This window comes from Pleurodeles waltl, chromosome 4_1 (genome assembly GCF_031143425.1).
Source record: "Pleurodeles waltl isolate 20211129_DDA chromosome 4_1, aPleWal1.hap1.20221129, whole genome shotgun sequence".
Lineage (NCBI taxonomy): Eukaryota > Metazoa > Chordata > Amphibia > Caudata > Salamandridae > Pleurodeles > Pleurodeles waltl.
The window spans coordinates 541,678,823-541,702,323 of NC_090442.1; the positions used below are offsets into that span (position 1 = coordinate 541,678,823).

Sequence of the window (23,501 nt, forward strand, 5' to 3'; positions counted from 1 at the left end):
TGTTATCTTATGTATATTTGTTTAGGTAAAATAAGCCTGGTTCCACGCCATAGGCTTGCAGCTGGTTTCTTTCCCTAACTGGGGCACTGTACTCATTATAATTGTGTGTTCAAATAACTAACTGACCTCGGCTGTGGTATTTTGGGGAGGGAAAGGCTGATATCTATACCTTTGAACCACGTAATCCTTTGAAGGGTCTCAAGAATGTGGGGAGTCAGGCAGCTGCAGAAGGGAGGCAAGGACAAAGCTGGGAATGGAACCAGTGTGTGGAAACTGATTAACTCCTTAAAATATCTGTATGACGTATATCATTATTTACACATTTTATGTATCCTTTGATGTATGAGTATAAATATCACTGTTAAACGCTTTATGCTAGCACACTTTACTTCGGGCCTGGGATGCCAGTGGTAAACCTGTCCTCTTTGCTGCAGCAAAAATAAACAGACCTTTGGTCATTGATTTTTTTCACTCCGGCTCTCCGTGTCAAAAACTCCTTTGTAAATGCATTTGTAAGTATCTGCAAATATGTGCATTTGACAATTTGGCGCCCGAACAGGGACCTTCCAGTGGATATCTTCAGTAGCTCTGTCACGAGACGTGCTGCCAGTGGGGGGACGCCGTTCCGGAGGTGTAGATTCCAGGGGCCCCTGCACAAAGACTTAGTTTCAAAGCAGCTGCATCTTATCCACCGGGCAGGCCTCTCCCCGCATGATGTCCCAGCGAAGTCCCTGAAACATCGGTGTTTATCTTGACTGATTAGTCTGACACGGGCGGCCGGAGAGAAATCCAGGAAAAAGCAGATAGTCAGGTAAGACTGTTCCTCGCTGGCTATTTGTCTGCTTTAACTTGCATTTGAGAGAATAATTGTTTTTGGATAACTTATCATTTTTGGGAATGATTAGTTCTTGGTAAATTTGCATTTGTACAAGGTACCATTTGACAATTTGTATTACACGTGTTTTTCTTGTTTGAGTAATTTGCCCAGGCCTGGAGCAATTTGTAAGTTGGTAAATATTTGAAAAAAGGGTTTGTTTTTTTTCTTCTTCGGTGCACATTTGAAAAAGGTTTTCTTTGGTGCACATTTGAACAAGGGTTTCTTTGGTACATGTTGCATTTTGAGATTTGGTGTGTGTGTTGTCTTTTGAAAATTTAAAAGGTTAGATATGGGAAATAAGAAATGTTGGCAAGGGTTATGTCTTTGTTTTCGCCGAAATCATGTGCCACGTTTAGATAAAAAGCAACCGATCCCAAAAGAGGGAACACCAGGGTGGGACATGTTAAAGGATTATGGTTTAGAGAATAATTTGTATAATAGCATATGGCACAGATATACTAGACATTGTCCTGACCTCCAGTGGCCAGAGGATGGGTCTTTTGATTTAAAGAAACTAACCTACCTACAGGAATGTTTGTTTCATAAAAAGGCTAGACAACATATGTTTGAGGTGTACAGAAAATGGGAAATGGAAGCCAATAAAAGAAAAATTAAATCAGATAAACTGATAGAGAGGGAAAATAGGAGAACCATCATGCAAAAGGCCGCCCTTTATCACCAGTCCCAAACCCAGAAAGGGATTGAATCTGAAGATAGAGTCCATAGGGCTCAGGTGGAGGGAAGTTATGTATCAAAGCCAACAGAAACCAAACATGCATTAGAGGAAGATGAGGTAATGCTACAGCTATTAGATAATAGCCCTACTGCACCTCCACCTTACACACCCCCTGCAGTAGCCCAACCTATCATGGGGGCACAGCAACAGCAGCAAGGACAAGGACACAATTTGGGAAATCCAGGTGCACCACTACAGCAGCATGTGCCACAACCACCACAGCCTCTAGCCCAAGCTACCCCAATAGCCCAAGTCCTAATCCCTCCACCACCTGCCCCACCACTACCAGCCAGCACTGCAAGGTTACAAATAATGTTCCCTGCCCCTAATACCCCAAATGAACAACGCCGACAGTGCACAGCCATACACTCACTTTCACCCATATGGAGCACACCTATTAAGTCGATTTCGCCCCCTAGTACTCGCTCCACTATTGGGGATAGGGAAAAACGGGTTATCAAGAATCAGTCAGAGAACTGGATGTCACATCCTATTTACACCCACACCGATATTATGGACACAATACAACAGATGTCACATTTTGGACAGCAATTAGAACTGCTGTATATGATTGAAAAATTGGAGAGGGATTGGAAGTCTTGTATTACAGATTCTACCCCTCTCCCTTATGAACAAGAATTAAACCAATTATGGCGGGACAGTCTGGCTTGTATTCTTGATAGTAACAGCATAAATGAGGGAGTACGCATTTGTGTCATAGCCAGGGAAGATGTTCTAAATAGATATGACAAGGGGTACCCAATGAGGGAAGTGCACCCTGATATGCCCACTGCAGCTGCAGTTGCAGCAGCAGCTGCCGCCGGACGACCAGCTCCCGGGCCGGTGGCCCAATTTGTCCATATACCATGGAAAAGGGAGGAGGTAATGGCTATAAAGAAAGACTTGCCAGACCCTCGAAAGAATCCAGCTGGATTCTATCGGGACCTTAGAACTGCCATTTCCACCACAACCATGACACTCAAAGACATTGACTATTTTTTTGGTGTTTTATTGGGTCCTGAAGTTTGGCATAAAATTAGAAGAGTAGATGATGCACCTACTTTGGGAAATACATGGGGGGGTTTAGAAGCACGAGAAGCACAAAGGGCACCAGGAACCCTGCCGCATCAGGATATTTTAGATTTACCTAACCGGATATTGACTAAGTTAGAAACTGTTATACCTCTTCAGACTGTGGATTGGGGAAAACTTGCCACTTATAAACAGAAAATAGGTGAAGATGTCCCAGATTATTTTACTAGAATTGAACAAGCTTTCATAGATTTTAGCGGTCAAGACCTCGCCACCGTAACAGGTGTCACACTATTTGTAGAACGCTTTGTTAATGGCCTTCTACCTGAAATATCACAAAAATTAAAAGCAACAGAGAGTTCGTGGATGACGAAGGGACAGGCAGAGATTTTGCAGATGGCGCAATACTATGAGAGCAGGTACAAGGAAGAATTAGAAAAGAATGAGAAGTCAGTAAAAGAATTGAAGAAAAAGGTATTATTACAGCAGGCATACCCTCAGCGGGATACAACCCCTCAGCAAAGGGGTGGCCCACCAAGGGGACGGGGAAGGGGTCGAGGCCGAGGTGCATCTGCACCACCCCAAGACCGCCGATTAAATATCAACCAATGTGCCTACTGTAAGCAGGATGGACATTGGCGTGATACTTGCCCATTACTGGAAGGAAGACAAAGTATGTCACTTCATAGAGGGAACGCGGCAGGTAATGCACGAGGACGAGGAAGAGGTAGAACTGATCAGAATTCGCAGAATGAGAATCAGGTCCCGCGTAACACTAATATTTTTGACAATGCATTTGAACGACAATATTATGCTGATGATTTCTTTTCTGAATCCTACAATTATTAGGACAGCCACAGACAGGGCCAGGGGCGAGTAAGTATTCCTGTAGATCAAAATGGTCCCTACATTGATGTAAAAATCGAAGGAGAGGGCCATAAGTTTCTTCTAGATACTGGTGCCACCAGAACATCTATTGCACATTCTGCAGTCCCCGGGGCTCCCCTGTCTGGGCTTCATACCACATCAATTGGGATTTCTGGAATCCCCGTGGTGAGCCCCATCTCAACACCTATGAGAGTAACTGTAGGCCCATTTACAGTACACACGCCACTCTCTTTAACATCAGGTTGCAATGAAAACTTGTTTGCATTAGATTTGTTAAAGAAATTAAATGCAGTTATTCACTGTTCAATGGATGGTGTCTATGTAACTATGGATAGTGTTTCCCCAACTCGGTGCATGTTCTCACAGGAATACAACTTACCCCCAGAGCTAAAGGAAATAGACCCTCGCTTATGGGCCAAAGGCAAGAATGATGTAGGCATTATGGATATCGACCCTATTGTAATAAAAATCAAACCAGGTGCCCGGTTACCTCGTGTTCCTCAATACAAATTACCTAAATCAAGCGAAAAAGGGCTCAAGGCAGTCATATCTGATCTTGTGCATGCAGGTGTCATAAAGGAAATAGTGAGCAGCCCATGTAACAGTCCAATCCTTCCTGTTGTAAAGAAACAAAATGATGCTAATAGATTAGATGGTGAGCAATCATTTACTGATAACACAGTATATCGACTAGTTATTGATCTCCGAGAAATTAATAAAATAGTAATTCCCCAGTTTCCCGTGGTCCCAGACATGAATAGTCTTTTCACCATGGTTCCACCCTCTGCGTGTTTTTTCACCGTAATCGATTTGAAGAATGCGTTCTTTAGCATTCCAATTGCCGAAGAATCTCAATATTTGTTTAGCTTCGCGATTTTTGGTAGATCATTCGCGATGACAAGAATTCCACAGGGATTTGTTGAGTCCCCGATCATATATAGTCAATGTCTTAAACGTCAATTAGACCAATTCAATCCACCTTCAGGCTCTGCATTGTTGCAGTACATTGATGATATTTTAATTGCCTCAGATTCCATGACACAATGTAAGACTGATACTGTTGCATTATTACATCATTTAGCACCTCTGGGCCATAAGGTGTCCCTTCCAAAATTGCAGTATTGTAGAGAGGAGGTCACCTATCTAGGACACCTCCTCTCTAAGGAGGGAAGGAGATTACATCCAGACAGAATTAAATTGGTTCATACAATGACTGCACCACGCACCCCTTCTGAAGTCCGAGCGTTTTTGGGATTTACATCCTTTTGCAGACAGTGGATTCCAAATTTTTCACTTATAGCAAAACCATTGACTGCTCTGACACTTTCAGATGTGCCCTCTCCTGTACCTTGGACTGACAAATGTGAGGAGGCTTTTCAAGAATTAAAAAAGGCGATGTGCTCTGCTCCTGTATTGGGTAATCCGGATTACAGCAAACCATTTGTTTTATTTGTGCATGAAAAGCATGGCTGTACATTGTCTGTTTTGACACAGGACCAAGGTGGGAGACAACGCCCTTGTGCATACTTCTCTTCCACCTTGGATACTGTGGCGCAAGCTTTGCCTACTTGTCTTAGAGGAGTGGCTTCTGCAGCAGCTGCGGTGAAACAAAGTGAAGGGTTTGTTGGTGGCAATCCGCTCACTGTGATGGTTCCTCATGCCGTTGATATTTTGTTAAACAAGACACAGACGCAGCACCTCACCAGTGCTCGTCTAACGGGTTACGAATTAACATTGTTCAGTCCAAATATTACTTTGAAGCGGTGCAATGTCTTGAACCCAGCTACGTTACTACCCCTCCCTCAGGACAATGTGGAATTTGATCATAATTGCATTTTTGCCACTGAGGAAGAAACCAAGGGACGGGTAGACTTAACAGACACTCCCCTATCTGACCCACAGGGAGAGCTGTTTGTAGATGGGTCTTGCTTCAAGTTACCAGATGGTACGACCACTGCAGCCTATGCCGTCACCACAGTCAAAACAGTGGTTGAATCTCATAGAATCCCGCAAAATTCGGCACAGGCTGCAGAATTAATTGCCCTCACCAGAGCTTGTGAAATAAGTGAACATCTTAGTGTTAACATCTACACTGATAGCCAATATGCGTTTGGAGTAGCTCATAATTTTGGGCGACTCTGGGCGAATAGAGGCTTTATCACGTCACATGGCACTACCATTCAGCATGGCAACTTGATTGTGACACTTTTGACTGCTCTCAGCCTGCCCCGTCAGGTCGCAATCATTAAGTGTAGTGCCCACAAAAAAATTACTGATGATATAGGACGAGGAAATGCTTTTGCAGATGCTACAGTGAAAGCAACAGCACGAGCACCAGTTGACAATGCATATGTTGAGAGTAGCATCAAGGGAGAACCACAGTACGAAGTATTAGAAAATACCATGCAGTGTGTGAGAGATATTCAAGCAGAAGCAACAGCAGAGGAAAGGGAACAGTGGGAGAAGAACGGTAGACTAGATAGTGAGGGTTGTTACACAGATGACACAGACAGAAGAAGATGGATGTTACCTAATTGTTATGTACACGCTATGGTTACTATGGCCCACAGTCCTGCACACATCAGTGCCCAAGGCATCAAGACAACTTTGGACCATGTTTGGAGTAATCCTCTGATATCCAAAGCTGCTAATAACCTGGTTAAAAGTTGTATGGTGTGTGCAGTGCACAATGCAGGAAAAGGGACCCCTACGCCCCCTGGCCACTTTGCCCCTCCTGATCTCCCCTTTGAAGCTATACAGATGGATTTTATCCACATGGAACCGTGTAACAAACTGAAATACGTGTTAGTGGTAGTATGCATGTTTTCAAAATGGATAGAGGCCTACCCATTAAAAGACAATGGTGCCCTCTCTACCGCCAAAATATTACTAAAAGAATATTTTCCTAGATACGCATTGCCACGATTAGTCTGGAGTGACAATGGCAGTCATTTTTCAAATGAGGTAATGGAGAAGGTCTGTACCGCCCTTAACATCAAACATCGATTTCATGCTGCAAATCACCCACAATCAGCGGGCCTTGTAGAAAGGTATAATTACACCTTGAAGAGCAAAATAGCTAAGATTTGTGCTGAGACCAACTTAAAATGGCCAGATGCTTTGCCCCTAGCATTAATGTCCATCAGGATGACTGCCAGTAGCAAGTCACGATTATCCCCCTATGAAGTTGTCATGGGGAGGCCAGCCAATATCTGGGGGGTACCACGACCAAAGAAGCTTTCTGAAGTGCAATATCCTTTGTTTGTAGATTACTGTAAACAATTGACTAAAGATTTGCGTTTGATCCACCAACAGGTCAAGGCCAGCCTACCGACTCCTCTTGAAGGCCCTGGTCACCCTTTTAAGCCAGGGGATTGGCTTATGACAAAGAATTTTCAAAGAACCAACAGTCTTCAGCCCAGGTGGCGGGGGCCAGCCCAGGTACTGCTTGCAACACAGACAGCGGTGAAAGTGGAAGGAAGGAAAAACTGGATACATGCTAGCCACTGTAAGCGTGCACCAATTCCACTACAAAGTACTCTAACAGCAGAATTACCATTGTCTCTTGATTACAGCGAAGTAGGGAGACAGGAAACACCTCCACAGGTTTCAAGTGCTACTTCTGCTCCTGAGGTGACACAGCAGCCCAGTGACGAAGAGTTGCTGTTTGAAGATCAACAAACTCATCGATACAACCTGCGTCCTCGCCCATCCAAATGAACAGAATTTTGAAGGTGCGTAAGGTGGTGACCTCTACGAAAAGCTACATTTACATCACCCTGATAGCTCCTAGCTTGGAATTGCAAACTGAGGTCTCTTCTGAATGGCCAAGGAATCCTTTGCTCAGCAGAATACGGCACGCCTGCCTTCGTGAAATACAGTTCCCCGCTTTCACCGCCACCGGCATTTCCGATGCCATTGATGTACCAGCATTAAAACGAGCTATCCTCACTGTTGTTACGCACACCTTGGGCGACGAGGTTGTAAATGACTGTGATGACTAAATTTCCAGCATGAACACGGGTGACTAGCCTGTGCAACGACACCAGAACATTGGTCAGAACAATTGTCTCAACGAGAACACAAGCATAGTGGGATGCAGCTTGTGCAACGCTATTCAAGCAGTGGGTAAATGGAGTTAACAGTTCTGTGACTGGCGAGAAAAAAAACCAAGTACCAGTTCTACGGAAGCGGCCAGCCATTAGGGTTGGTGCGGTTTGTAGTCCCAGCGGTAAAAAAAAAAAAGGGTGCCCTTTTTCTGTTTAATACCCAAGCACATCACTGATCTGGTTGAAAATTGCTGGCCTCCGCCCTCATTTTTGCTGAAACACTGAACGAAACTGACAAACTATACTGAAGACGAACTTTGAAGTATCGCGACTTACTCACTGGGAGTTGAGACTCACCAGGAGTTAAAACTTGAAAAGGAGAAGATAAGGGACCTAGGATCAAGCCAACATCTATTGTCCTGTATTTGAAAAAAAAAACTTGTTCATGGACCAACCAGTGCAGCCTAACTGCTAGAGTGGAAAGCACGGCGGTGCTGAACCCTAGTGGGTGTGAACATTGAAGGAAAATTTACTTATCTGTATCTATACGTATATGATTATTAGTATAGTGATATCAATATTTTGCATTTACATATTTGGTAATTGTGTGGGTATATTTTTGAACACGCGTAGGCGGTTGAGACGAGTAAAACGGTATCATAGAAAGGTTGTAGGACCAAGGAGGAGAGCACAATAAAATTATGAAAATATATCCATTTGGCAGGACAAATATCCCTCTAGAGAATAGGGAAAAGTGGCCTTATAACTATTTCTACAAAACAACAATGAAGTACCTAGTGACCCTTATGTTAATATGTATAATGTCCAGTGGTGTTGCATCATTGTTGCAAAATCCTACCTTACATCCATTGATAAAGGTTCATGGAAAATTAGCGGAGACATTAAGTCTCACTGACTGCTGGATTTGCCGGCACTTGTCTAGACACCCCGAGGATCCTATAGGCCTTTATGAAGTACCAGTATCACCAAGCGAATATGAAAGAGGGGAAGTGTGTCTTGTACCAAATACCACTTGGAGATGTGACCAACAAGAATATCAATGGTACCCTAGGTGTGCGGTGCTCCCTAATACTCAGGCAGAATACAAGCTCTCCCCGATGCCTGGAGAGAATGCCACACTTAAAATGTTTCCCATATGTTTTGGTACCTATTTTTATGGGCAAAACCCAGAGGCAAAATACATGGGAAAGATCCCTCCTGAACAGTGTGTTTACACTTTGTTATTTGATATAAAAACAGGGAATTGGGATCTTGAAGGAGAGGAGAAAATAGACAGAAATTGGACAGCGTTAATTAATGGGACTCATCAAAATTACACTGTAAATTATTGGAACCTGACTGTGGGAGAAAATGAGATTCTAGTAGATCCAGAAGGATTGTTATATGATCCCTCCAGAGAACAAGATAGAAATGGGAAAAATTCACCTGTAATATTGTCCCGGGTTTTCCTTGGCCCCCTCTGGACGGCTAGATGTTCATATGTTGCACCCTGGGCAAATGTATCATTGCTAAATACAATCTGGGAAGATTACAAATATTGCAATAATTCTGAGCATGGCACCCCAGAGGGTGTAGGATTGCCCCGAATAAAATACAGCATTATAAATTCACAAATCCAGGGAGGCATGTACTTCGTATGTGGAAGAACTGCATATAAAGTACTACCTCTAAACTGGGAAGGGATATGTTCACTGGCATATTTGGCACCCAACATTACTGTGATATCAAATATATAATCTTCCCAGCCCCTTAACATGGGGAGTTTTGCACATAGGTACAAACGAGGGACACCCATACTGGAGGAGCGAAAGAACTGGGTATTTCAAGTATTACATGTTCTTATTCCCGGATTTGGAATTTTCGATTTACAACTGGCAATGATGAATATGTCAGCTGAATTAGCCATTGCATTTAATGCCACCAGGGAGGCCATAGGAAGTATACAGATAGAGATAAACTCTGCAGCCCAATTGGCGATACAAAATCGGCTTGCCCTAGACTTGATTACAGTACAACAAGGAGGAGTATGTGTTTTAATCCAACATCAGTACCAGCAAAAGTGCTGTTATTTTGTCAACAAGTCATCAGAGATAGAATTGGATATTGGGAAAATAAAAGAAGCAGTACAGGTATTTGAAAAGGGGGGCCAATATGAAGGAGGCGATTGGAGTTTATCATGGTTATGGTCTTGGTTTGGGGGGTGGGGCTGGTTGTTTAAAGACATACTTTTTATAATAATAGCTATTGTATTAAGTTGTTTATTAGTACAGTGCTTACCTGCTCTCTGTTCATGTTTAAAATTGTGTAAACTTCCACCAGTGAAAATACTAGAAACCAATCGAGCTATGATGCAGAGAGAAGAGATAAATTCCCTAATGGCTATTGACCCCACTGTCCTCACTACAGATACTGGTTGCTCATACCCATCGGTTGTTTATGTCCCCATGAATGCAAATTTCAATGAAGTAGGAGTAAAATTCAACATATATGAGGAAATTTAGAACTATTCAAACGTTGATTATGTTCAGAAGAAAAAAACTCAAAAAGGGTCGATTGTTAGAATCCATTTTGAATTGCTTCGTTTCTTTTACACGTGTAAGTTTGAGCTTTTGTTGTCTCTGAACGCACTGTCTATCACATATGTTATCTTATGTATATTTGTTTAGGTAAAATAAGCCTGGTTCCACGCCATAGGCTTGCAGCTGGTTTCTTTCCCTAACTGGGGCACTGTACTCATTATAATTGTGTGTTCAAATAACTAACTGACCTCGGCTGTGGTATTTTGGGGAGGGAAAGGCTGATATCTATACCTTTGAACCACGTAATCCTTTGAAGGGTCTCAAGAATGTGGGGAGTCAGGCAGCTGCAGAAGGGAGGCAAGGACAAAGCTGGGAATGGAACCAGTGTGTGGAAACTGATTAACTCCTTAAAATATCTGTATGACGTATATCATTATTTACACATTTTATGTATCCTTTGATGTATGAGTATAAATATCACTGTTAAACGCTTTATGCTAGCACACTTTACTTCGGGCCTGGGATGCCAGTGGTAAACCTGTCCTCTTTGCTGCAGCAAAAATAAACAGACCTTTGGTCATTGATTTTTTTCACTCCGGCTCTCCGTGTCAAAAACTCCTTTGTAAATGCATTTGTAAGTATCTGCAAATATGTGCATTTGACAACGCCAACACCACCCTCAGAGGAACTCTCGTCTACAGACCCCCAGCCACTGGCCACAGTTCAGTAACTCCATTGCCGACATAATCAGCGCTCACGCCCTTGCCTCTACAGATTACATCCTTCTCGGCGACCTGAACTTTCACCTCGAGAATGCCAACAGCAACTCCACCGCCCTGATCGACAACCTCACCAACCTCGGTCTCAAACAACTTGTCACAACACCCACCCACTCCGCCGGCCACACGCTCGACCCCGTCTTCTCCGCCAGCAGCCACGTCACCTTCAGCCAAACCACCGAACTCCACTGGACCGACTACCGTTGCATCCTGCAAGTGGGAGTGCTGAAAAATCGAGAAGAAGTGGCGCCATGAACAAACTGAGAGCAACCACACCACCCTCAAGACCGCCACCCGCAAGCACCACCAGCTCATCCAGACCATCAAGAGATCCTTCTACAAGTAACGCATCGACAACAATGCTCATGACAGCAAAGAGCTCTTCAACATCGTTAAGGAACTCGCAAACGCCAGGTTCTGCTCTAACAACACCTCACCTTCACAAGACCTCTGTGACTCCCTCTCCACCTTCTTTCACTGCAAGAGCACGGACATCCATGACAGTTTCAACACCCTGACCCCACGACCGCCGCTGCCACCACAAACCTCAACGCACCGGACCCCAGCCACACCAACCTCTTGCTCTCCTGGACGAACATCGACGACGAGGATACCATCAAAACCATGAGCACCATCCACTCCGGCTCACCCTCCGACCCCTGCCCCCACCATGTCTTCAACAAAGCAAACTCCATCATCGCCCCCCAACTCCGTATGATCATCAACAGTTCCTTCGAGACCACCACCTTCCTGGAAAGCTGGAAGCACGCCGAAGTCAACGCCCTGCTAAAGAAACCCAAAGCAGACCCAAGAGACCCCAAGAACTACCGGCCCATCTCCCTCCTCCCATTCCCGGCAAAGGTCATCAGGAAGATCATCACAGCCAACTGACCCGCTTCCTTGAAGACAACAACATGCTGGACGCTTCTCAATCCGGTTTCAGTAGAAACCACAGCACTGAGACCGCCTTCATCGCCGCAACTGACAACATCAGGACTATGCTCAGCAAAGGCGAAACTGTGGCTCTTATCCTCCTAGACCTCTCGGCTGCCTTCAACGCCGTCTGCCACCACACCCTTCGCACACGCCTCACCGCAGGGATCCGCCACAAAGCCCTGGACTGGATTACATCCTTCGTCTTCGGCAGAACTCAAAGAGTCTGCCTCCCTCCCTTCCTTTCTGAAGCCATCAAGCCCATCTGCGGCGTTCCCCAAGGATCCTCACTCAGCCCGACCCTTTTTAGCATCTACATGGCATCGCTCGGCAACATTGCCCGATCCCACAACCTCAACATCATCTCCTACGCCAATGACACCCAGCTGATCCTCTCACTCACCAAGGACCCTGCCACCGCCAAAACCAACCTCCACGACCGAATAAAGGCCATTGCCAACTGTTTGGCGAGCAGCCGCCTGAAACTGAACTCAGACAAAACGGAGATCCTCATTCTCGGCTCCAACCTCTTCGCATGGGACGATTCCTGGTGGCCGGCCACCCTAGGAGTTGCACCGACGCACACCAACCACGCACCCAACTTAGAATTCATCCTAGACTCATTGCTCACCATGACCCAGCAAGTCAACGCCGTCTCATCTTCCTGCTTCAACACCCTCTGCAAGATCTTCAGGTGGATCCCCACCAAAACCAGAAGGACGGTCACACAGGCCTTCATCAGCAGCAGACTGGACTACGGCAACGCTCTCTACGTGGGAACTATGGCCAAGCTCCAGAAAAAACTGCAACGTATACAGAATGCCTCCGCACGCCTCATCTTCGACATCCCACGCCGCAACCACATCTCAGCCCACCTGACAGATCTACACTGGCTCCCCGTCAACAAGAGGATCACCTTCAAGCTCCTCACTCACGCTCACAAAGCCCTCCACAAGGCTGGCCCTGCTTACCTCAACGAGCGACTCACCTTCTACACTCCCTACCGTCAACTCCGCTCTGCCAACCTCGCCCTCGACACTGTTCCTTGCATCCACCGAACTACAGCCGGCGGCAGATCGTTCTCCCACCTTGACGCCAAGACCTGGAACTCCCTCTCCGTCCACCTATGACAGACCCCAGGACCTGCTGACCTTCAGGAAACGCCACAAGACCGGCTGTTCGAGCAGTAGCACCTCACTCCCCCCCCTTCAGCGCCTTGAGACCCTAGCGGGTGAGTAGCACACTCTACAAATGACTGATTGATAGTTCCACTTTGTGAACTCAATATGACATGACAATGATCTATTCTGAATTGATTCACTCACTTTTAAAAAAATCAATTGAAGTTGCATGTTCCCATAACAAACCATACAACTGCAACATAATGCGTTTATTCTATCTGAGCACATACTTCAATTATGTGCAATTAAAGTGTAAAGCTATGTTTCACTATGTTTCTCAAAGGTATTCATACCCCCAAGTATGGAGGAACGGACTTCATAATTTGCTGCAGTGACCCTAATGGCAAACAATACATGAATAATAGTATTATTACAGTAGCAATATTTTTTAGAAACCACCTTTTTATTGGCTTTTCAACAAAGTTCAAAAAAGGGCACTGTAGTTGTATAGCAAAATCACAAGTGTAACACCAGGCAGAAAAAGTAGTAGAGGCTCGCATGTCAATCGCCATGAAGGCCGTAAATGTCCCACCACCGTCCTCAGATCTCCACGTTTCCGGGGGCACCCCCGGGCTGAGGAAATAGGCTCTTCGACCTTAGTGCACTAGTCCATCATGGAACACCAGGCATTTAACAGTTTGAGGTGTGAAAGATATCCCGTAGCAAGCAATGTCACGCTTAGCCACGACAACGCTGATACCCACCAGCACACGCTCCTCACTGGGTCCCCAAATGTCCTCTAGAATACTCAGCAGGGCCACCTAAGCAAGGTGAACTGTCAACGGGTCTCCCCAGAACCTCAGATAGAGTTGTAGAAATGGAGGACCCGTATTTAGCAATAACCGGACAGGCCCTCACTTTATGGAAGAAATTGCCCTTCCTGGCAAAACAATGACGGCAGGCAGGCATAGCACCAGTCCTCCAGAGCCGCCTCAGGGCATAACATGCAGTGTGGGTGAATTGGAGTTCGAGGAGGCATAAGCGAGAGGGGATGGCCAATTCTCTCAGGTCATCCTAGCATCCCACCAGTCACTATATCCTGGAGGTCATCAATCTAGCGCTGCCACTTGGCCTGTAAGGCCCCAAACGTTTCGGGACGTGTTCACAATCAGAGAGCGATATATTTTATAGTCGTAATATTATCAACTTAATTGCCACTTGAAACTTAATTGTGCATGCACATGTGCCCAAGTGCAGCTGTACTTGTGTAACTGGCCTCAGAAAAATGAGATTCCGGATTAAAATCTATACAGGGCATCGACTTTCAAGTACAGCTTTTTTTCCGAACGGAGTGCGTTAACTCCTTCCGCTATCACGTTCCGGTAAATTTTCCACAGTGCACTGACTGAATAGTACGTAGATCGTATTAACTGCAATCTAAAGAGACTCAGAAACAGCACTGAGACAGCACTGAAAATCTCTCAGAAAAAAATATGCAACGCAGCCCTGAAAAGCAAGTCTGTGCTAGAGTACCATAGCCGAGCACCTAACAGAGGAAAGAGGCGATATGAGAGAAACCCTTCAAAATGGCTTACAAAGCAATCGTTGCTCTTACTGGCTAGAAACAATGCTAATTAATGCGGAATAAGTTCCTTTAATTGGGAATTCACATCAGAGCTTTTGCGCGAGAAACGAAAACGCTGGCTGGAGGAAAGCGTGCTTCCGAATGAAACTAATCTTCCACCAGATGCTAGAAGGATAAGAGCGCCCCAGACCGTGCAGCTCCCTACGCTACCTTCGCATCCTTTCAGTGTTTTTATCGCATTTAACCTTGTCGGTCTTTTAGGCTTCTAATAGGCCATAAGAATGACAGGCATGTATGCTATAAAGTATACTCCTGGCATGTTCTAACTACAGTGATTATTTCAAAATAGAAATTTGTATACACGATTCATTTTAGGCTTATGCTATGTGGTAGATTACCTGTACTGTTACAATTATGTAAAATATAGAAGCGGACAAGTTGTTTTTTATGCTGCGGTTGAATGATTGTGAATTGAATGCAACCGCAGATCTGCTTCTTCAATCCGTAGAGGAAAAAGGCCTCAAACAGGCCGAACCTGGCAGCGAACCATGAACCGGCACTGTGCGATTACCGAATAGTCTCATTCATATACACAGGAGGGCCTGTGAGGGATGAGTGGCAAGGATATGATGAATGCAAATGGACCTTCAGCAGCCAATCCAAACTGCTGATAGATGGAAAAAAAGCAGACAATTTCAACAATTTTGTTCGGCTATTGGATACCATCAGCTCATCAGAAGTGGTCAATATAGTGCTCCGATTCATAAGGCAGTCACTTCATAACAACAATGGGCAGCTTCGGGTATCATGCACCTTCCCAGATAGTTTTGCTAAATCCCAGCAGTACAGCCCACGATTGCTTCAGGTCTGTACAGGACTTAACCTTAACAAAATCAGCAACTGTTCTAGATGACAGCATAGTGTCTCGGAATACCTGCCGCCGCACCCATAATTAGAAATAGGAAAATAATGACTTCTAAAGGGAGATGAGGAACAAACACCGATTACTTATATTACAGATCCTACGAAAAGGCATGCTAAACTTGATGGAAAGACATTCTAGTGAACAAATAGTAATAGGATCACCACAGACCTTGTGGGCAGCAGCTACATAAATGCCGAGAGCCAGGGCTGATGAACAAATCTCCACCCAGACATGACTGAGTGTTGCCCACTACAGAAGAATTGATCATTAGCACTAAGAAAACAGGGGACAACTTTCATCAAACACACCTTCCACTGACACTGCTTCTGAGGCAAATCTAAAATGATGAGAACAACGAGCACTCGAAAGGATTAAGAGCTGATCAAGGTTTACAAGACCACAAAGCCATTATGTTAGAAAGACTGACAAGATTTCACATGAGTCTGTAACTGATGGCAATTTTCAGTTTAGTTAATCTTTTCTTGTTTAGCTGTAACTTAAGTATACTATGAAGCAGATAGCCAGTGATATGAAAGGATCGGTAACATATAAACATACACAAACCTTCCGTAACGGATAAAGTTTGCGCACACAGTGGTTCTTTTCAGATTTCAATATTGTACAGCAAAAGCAGCAATTTCAAGTTTTATAAAGCTGTATCAATTAAGCCACTCAACTTGCAATATATCAATGTGAAGCACAGCACTGTTGTAGAAAATGTGAATAAAACATTAATGTTGCAAACGTATCCAATGAATATAAGTCAAACTAAGAAGAATGACCTCAATTTAGCAAGGGGGAGTAGTTACACAAAACATGCTAAGGCTTTCTCAAAGAAATACAAACCTAAGAAGGGCAAGTGTATATCTATGATGCATGAACTAAAAAACAAGAAAAGTCCAATTTTAGATGGAATTTCAAGTGTAGCGTGTGACCTGCCAAAGCAGCGTTACTTAGCTCTCTGAAATATGTAGTAAGATAAAAAAGGAGAAAAATAAATGTCTTGCAATAGGTTTGTAGTTTTATGTTGACAAAAGTGCAGCTTTGCAAGAATAGATGTCTATCTTTCCATTCGAGCTTCTGTTCTTAGTAGTCTTCCTCTTACCTGAGACACTTTGCCTGTTTGAATCGGAATCCCCATTGCTGGTGTTCGTGTTGGTTGGAGAGCTGTTATCAACTCCACCCAGGAGGGGGCGCAAGTGACTCACCGAGACTTGCTCAATAAATGATGTTCCATATTTTCGAAAATACCACCATTCAAAGATCTAAAATTAAAAAAAAGATGTTGATAGCACGCATGTATTTCACGATATATATGAGAGTGCGCACATATTAAACAAATGTACGGTACACACAAGAGGTAGTAGTGCGACTATTATAAACAAATGCATCTATATTACTGTATTCTCAGGACTTTGGTCACACGTATAAACAGCACTCTACTATCCCCGGTACCCCATTTTAGCAACTGTAAAATACAAATCCTGGATGATGTGGGAACCATCCACCTAATTTAATTGTGGTAGAAGGCCTATTTCTTCCCTCGTGACAATCCACCCGAGTTTTCATGGGCATCCACAAACACAGACCATCCAGAACAATGTACTTCTTTTCTTATAAGCTCATTGCTGCGCACGGGGTTTAAATGTCAATCCTGCTCTCTGCACTTTATGTCTTTTCTGCATAATAACTTGATGTGGCACAACTCTTCCACACAACTGCTTGCAGCAAAAACACGCCATATTGTTCCATTCTACTAAACCACACACACATAGTTTTTAGGAGAGAAGATCATAGTACATCATTTCCCAAGTTAACTCCCCGTAAGGACCAACTTGCGGATAGCGGATTCCCTGGGGATACTGCTGAACAGACAACAGCAGAAGTGGTACCTCCTTCCATGAGGTAAAGCAGAACATCACAAGAGGGTGTGTGGCCAAGGCCTTCTAACGCCCTGCCCTAGAAACGGGGAGTGACCCTGGTGAGGATCCAAGCTGGGACTTTTGTGCAGTGAACAAAGCCGTGGCAGGGTTAAGCTGGGCTCAAACATGCCACCATTAACATGCCGGGCCCAATGATATGCTCGCCACAAAACAGGGGAGAGTAGAAAAGACATGAAAACGGAATGGGAGTTCTGAGAAGAGGAACCCTACCGAGAAGGGGGAGCAACAACACCACCATGGTGGGCATTAGATTGATCCCCAGAAGAAAGAGACCAATAAGCGATGTGATGTAGGACAGAGGAACCCAATAGCACACAGAGGCAGGAGACTTCCCCTCCCTCGATGAAGTAGATACAGGTGGATCTCTTACAATGGAGTAATGTCCCTCTGTATGGTGCGAACTTAGCCACAAGGAGGCAGTGTGACACACGGTCAAAGACAAGCATAAAGTTAATCAGAAAAAGGAGCGGAAATAGTGTTGTGGATGGTTAATGCATTGTGTTGTGTTCTTAAGCAGGTGAGTCTCCAACTTTACCCTAAACATTGGGGTGGTCCTGATGGATACAAGGGTGCTGTTCCAGATACTTGGTGCACAGGTGGAAAAGGCCTTCTGTCTTGTTTTTCCTTTTTTACACTTTTTAGTCCTCAATCTGAGGGTGTGCCGAGTATAACCAGAGATGATGAGCTTGTTTGCAGTACACAGGGGGGCTAGTCTGTTGTGGGTTCATTTTAGAAACTTGCATGGGCACATATATTTTAGCCTAGGCCTGCGTTCTGTGCTTTTCTTGCCAATAACATGCTTCATTTCATTAGTTAATTTTAGCATAACTGGCTTTTAGCTGCGATGTTTTATTTTATTCTAATCAGATGCTATTCTGCTAATGTGTTATTTCTTTCTATGCATGACAATTCACAGTGTACCGCTGCACAAGGCTGCTCCATACTGTACATGATAATCTATCTGGTATTACCGCTACAAGAGTACGTAGCCAGTCTTGACACTTAGACATGTTCACATAAGGCCTGTTTCTCAGAACTTAACATGTTTTGTTATAAAAACATCACACAGGCCAAAGAAGGTTAAAGAGGCCACTCCAGCTTGCTGCATACCACTTTATTGCCTCAGTGCTAACCTCAGCCCTGACTTTGTGACCAAACGAGGCACTGGCGGGCAAACCCCTGTTTTTCAGGTATGGGGCGGGTGTTCCTTCCATGGACTAAGAACAGGCAGAGAAGGGCTATCGCTGCTATGCTCTCATGTAGACGCTAGAAAGTGTAGGTAGGAATTCTTAGGCACAGGTTTATTCCAATATGCTGGGATTGTTTATTTACTTTTCACTCATGGTAACAATTCTAACTGTGCTAAGTTTCATTTCCTAATAATTGCAGCTCATATATTTTATCGTAGATTGCTGTCTTTTCAATAAATGCATTGGAAATTGCCCTGCATCTTTTTTCTGCCTATGTGTGTGTGTGTGAGATCAGTGCTAACGAGAGAAAGGGGCAAAATCTGCCAACCACAACTTCCTTGAGGAGTCAGAGAGTGTCATACGTCAGGCTGCCACGAATCACCTTTACTTTTAGGTTTGGGTGAGGTGCTGCTAGCTAGCCGAAAGGATTAGGCCTATAGCTTCCAGATGGTGTGGGACCGACTCAGCCACCTATATACAGTGGTGCTGCCGCTCAAAACCAGAAGCCTACCACAATTCATGATGGCTTTGTAAAGTATGCAGATGGTTTAGAAGATGGTGCAGGCCAGCAAGGGGCCAATGTAGTTCCATCAAGATGGGGTGAAGCGATCATATTTCTTCAGGCTCTTAATGAGGCATGCTGTGGCACGCAAGATGGCATTAACAAGTGCCGGTGTGAAGTCTGGGAGGCCATGGAGTAGCGCATGCCCACCATCCAGGTTCAAGAGCATGATAGCTTGAACAGCTGTTCTGAAGTTGTTTTGTGGAAGAAACAGTTCGACTTTAATTAGAAGAAAGAGCTGATACCAAGTTGCCTTTTTTTGGCAATGTGTTCCTTGAAGGTGAGGGTCAGTGTTCAGGGTGAGCCAAAGCAACTTGGCATTCTGTGAATTTTGGAGAATTCTGGGGAATGTGTTTTGGCACATGAAGAATTCTAGAACTGGTGGTGGTTTGTTTTGTTTGAATGGAAAGTGTGGTAAGAAATTAGAAATAGAGTTGTTACATGTGCGGGTCAGTTTAACTTGTATTGTGTTTACAGGTTTAGTGAACACAAGTTTGGTCTTGAACATGTAGCATTCCTGAGGAAGGCGATGGTCGCCAAAACACACATAGAAGACACATAGTTCTAGCCACAGTACAGCCACCGAAGGACATATTAACACTAGAATTTGTTAGAGATGTATGGCGAAGACACAGAGCTCAACTGAAAAATTGTACAGATTAATAGTCAACTGTGATTATACACACAGAACAATGATATACAAATTAAAGTCTTAAGCTGATGTAGATAGAAGGGAAGAAAGGGGGGTTTAAGTTTTTAAGTGAATGGTTATAGAGTCCGTGATGAATGAGGAATGGTGAGGAGGAGGATTGGGGTTGTGTATAAGGGAATAAGTGAGTTGATATTGAACTAGGAAACCCGTATTCACCAAACCCAGGATTAATAACCTGCTGTTTATAAAATCATTGTAAATGCTCTGGAAAATAGGGTTCGTATTTGTAAGACAAGACAGAGACATGTTCTTAAACATTGTTACATATGGAAGTTTGAAAATACTGTAATAAAAGGAAAATGATATTTCACATGAGACTCTGAGCCACACATATATTTTTGTATATAGTACATGAATGTGTGAGGTAAATAAAAAGGTTGCCAGGAAATATGCATACTATTTATAGCCCAAGCCTGCCTACTACACATCAACCTGACACCTAGCCTGCCGTCTGCTTTTCACACACTGCAGCTCATACTTTGCTGCTGAGCTGGTTCCAATTCATTCCTGTAGTCTGGATTCTGTAAAAAGCTGATAAAAAAGTTAAACTAAAACAAAATAAAATCAATGAAAAAAATAAAATCACCACTTGTCTTGTTTTGAAAGCTCTAAAAAAACAATCACCTTTGCCAATGGATCTTAGCGATTCTGTACATCATGGCTAAAGTACAGGGCAAAAGAATGCCTATGACATGACTGGGAATCACCCCCGATTAAATACCAGTGGTTGAGATTAATTCAATTGCCTCCATCACCTTTTTGTATACTTCAGTATGTCGCCCAATTGGGACAGGAATGCCCAGACGTGGGACCCCTGCTCACTGTGCCACTGGAATCAAATTATACTTGGCTGATGGGCCCTAATAAGGGTGAAATCGGCCCTAGCTTGCTTGAATTCCAGCTCAAGGATGGACCGGGCCTAGCAGATCGGGCAGGCCTGTTTCCACTGGAGCAGGGTCAAGACTGATTTGGATATGGCTTTGGTGGCACGATGTGCAAAACAACGATGTACTGGGGATGCGGCCACGAGTAATTACCAGTGGCTAGTATAAATTCAAGTAACCCATCCATCATCTTTTTTTATACTTCAATATGTCATTTTGTAGGCATGAGCACCACATATTCAGGCATACAAAATGATTTGAGCACTTTTTCTTCTTTTTATTTACTTATCTGAGTTGAACTGAGTTTTATTTACTGATCTAAGCGGTTTGGGTAAATAAAAAATAAAAAATAGCACAGAAGTTTTATTTTTTTCCTGAAGCATGTGAGGAAAGCAGGGATGGCAGAAGCAAAATATACAGTGCATATGTGGGACATACACACACAGTGCTGGGGGGACAGAAGCAACAGGAAGGGCTTGGCGCGGGTCAACAGGAAGGGTGCAGTTTTGCGCTGCCAGGAAGGATACGAGTTGGGGAACTAACTAGGGCATGTGGCGTTCTTTTGGCGATTGACGGCCGCCATGGCTGCGCAGTCCATGTGTGCTCTCCTCGTGCTTCACGTGGCACTTACGTCCATTTCTCACCGTTGCAGCTTGGCTGGGACAGCTGCAGTCTTCTCCTTCTCTGTGCAGCGTCGTACATGTCGTTTCCATCTTCTGCGCGGGCGCGCTGTTGGTCTGCACAGTCACTCTCCGGGGTGTTGCTTTAGACTTGTCTTCAACACAGCTTGTTTCCCTGTTAAAGCAGAAACAAGAGTGCAGTACCTACTTTGCCCACTAGATGCCACTAGTGCACTTCTTTCCGGCTTGAGGGACATTCTTTCCTTCCACTGTGCCTCGTTTGTTGAAAGCAGACACCAGAGATGAGCCATGCTGCCGGGAGGAATTCTCCAGGCTGGAGGGGGCTGTAGGAGCTTCAGGTAAGTTTTATTTCCTTCTTTTTTTCCCACTTTTCTCTCTTCTTTCCTTCTTTCATTTTTTTCTGTCCTATTGTAATGTTTTAATTTTCTTGCACAGCCTCGAGGTGAAGAGGCAGGCAAAATGGCACGATATTCAGTGAGGGGAGGTGGGGGCTCCGGGCACTTTGGTACTTCGTAGGTGCGTGTCAGCACCTCTCCCCTTCCATCCACGCATTTTCCTTGGTTTTTAATTGAAAGGGAGGGCGCGGCCCTGGGCACTTTTTCTTTTCTTTGTCTGGCAGCACCTCACCAAACAGCAGTACCTGTTCATGCGCAGCCGCAGCAGCATTGTTCATGCTGCGGGCCGCATTACCTTCTTGGGGGTGGGGGCGGGCGGCCCCGGCCATTGGTTGGTGTTTTTATTTTTCATACTTCACGGTGCGCGACAGCACCATTTGCCCACATATGCGGCCGTAGCATCTTTTGTCCACGTTGTGGGCCGCGCACTTCTGGCACTATCATTTGAAGGGGGGGGGGGGCGGCCCTAGGCATTTTCTCTTGGTGCGTGACAGCACCATTACCCACATTATGCTTGGCCCCCGGCAGCCTTCCCACATGCTGAGGGCCGCACTTCAGCTGACACGGGGGCACCTCACGCCTCATTTACAGCAACCGTATTGGCAGTGCTGCGGGACGCTATGCTCCTTCCTCGTGGTGCGTGTCTGCACCATAGCCCTTCAGTGGCCCTGGGCACTTCTATCCCACGACTTGGTGCGTGAACAGCACCACTGTGCCTGCGACCGGTGTCAAGGGGGGGTGTAGCGCCACATTGGGCAACAGCAGCCTCTCTAGCGCTGCGTGCCATTTTCCTTCCTCGCACTCTCGGGCTCACCTCATGCCCGGGAGGCTAGCAGGCACTTTGTTTATGCTGTTGCTACACTCTTCTTCTTTCGGTGCCCTTGCCACTCGGGCTGGTGCCACTTCTCCTCACGAGGAAACGCTCTGTTTCCGGCTCAGTTACTACGAGGGGGGTTCAGACCCGCCTCATCGCCATTGTGATGTTGGGGCCCTCGGCCCTCATGTTAGTAAAAACATACGACGCAGACACAGTGGGAGGGTTCTGCAAACTGGCCACGGGCACGTGCGCCCGACCCTTCTTATGGGCAGGGTCACCTGACTGGTGAAGCCTGTGTTGGGTGGGTGTGAATGTGAGGCCAGCCCTCAGCTAAGTTGCTGGTAAAGCACTAGAACGTGTCCAGCAGACAAACGTGTCAGACTACAACCTGACCTACGAAAACATCTGAGCGATCAGATTAACTAGTAGAGTTATACATTGTCAGGGGTCACTATCTAATTCAGTCATTCAACTGTTATTGCATTCTGGTGCTTACAATTTTTGATATTTTCAAATAAGACATAACTATATCTATATGTCTCTCAAAGCAATTAAAAAACCCAGTCTGGATAGGAGAATTTAGCGGGGAATGGGTTGTGACAATAGAGGCGTCTCCATCCGGGGGTTACGTGATGACGAAGGTGACGGGCAAAGTAACAGATACTGAACTCATGTACAATATTGTTTTGCAGTCGCAAACTCTAAGATGCAAAATCACTGGATTTGCAATGGCAGAATGGCTTTTTATATCCATTAAACCCACAGAGTAATTCAGTGAAGTCTTTCTGAATCTTGAAATGGGTTTACCGCCTTGCAATGAGATGTATAAATGATTTGTGACTGAAATCACATTCGCAAACCACTGAAAAGCTATTGACTTCTTAAAGGAGAT

General features: G+C 44.8%; 1 protein-coding gene across 10 annotated transcripts in view; it reads right to left on the minus strand.

The window, feature by feature from the left end:
• Window positions 1-23,501, minus strand: part of ST7 (suppression of tumorigenicity 7) — a 557,088-nt gene that overhangs the window by 154,996 nt on the left and 378,591 nt on the right. For all 10 annotated transcript variants that reach the window (XM_069228913.1, XM_069228910.1, XM_069228912.1 and 7 more), the window contains exon 3: window positions 16,571-16,730. In XM_069228913.1, coding sequence (XP_069085014.1) covers window positions 16,571-16,730 — 160 coding nt within the window. The remainder of the gene's footprint in view (window positions 1-16,570; window positions 16,731-23,501) is intronic.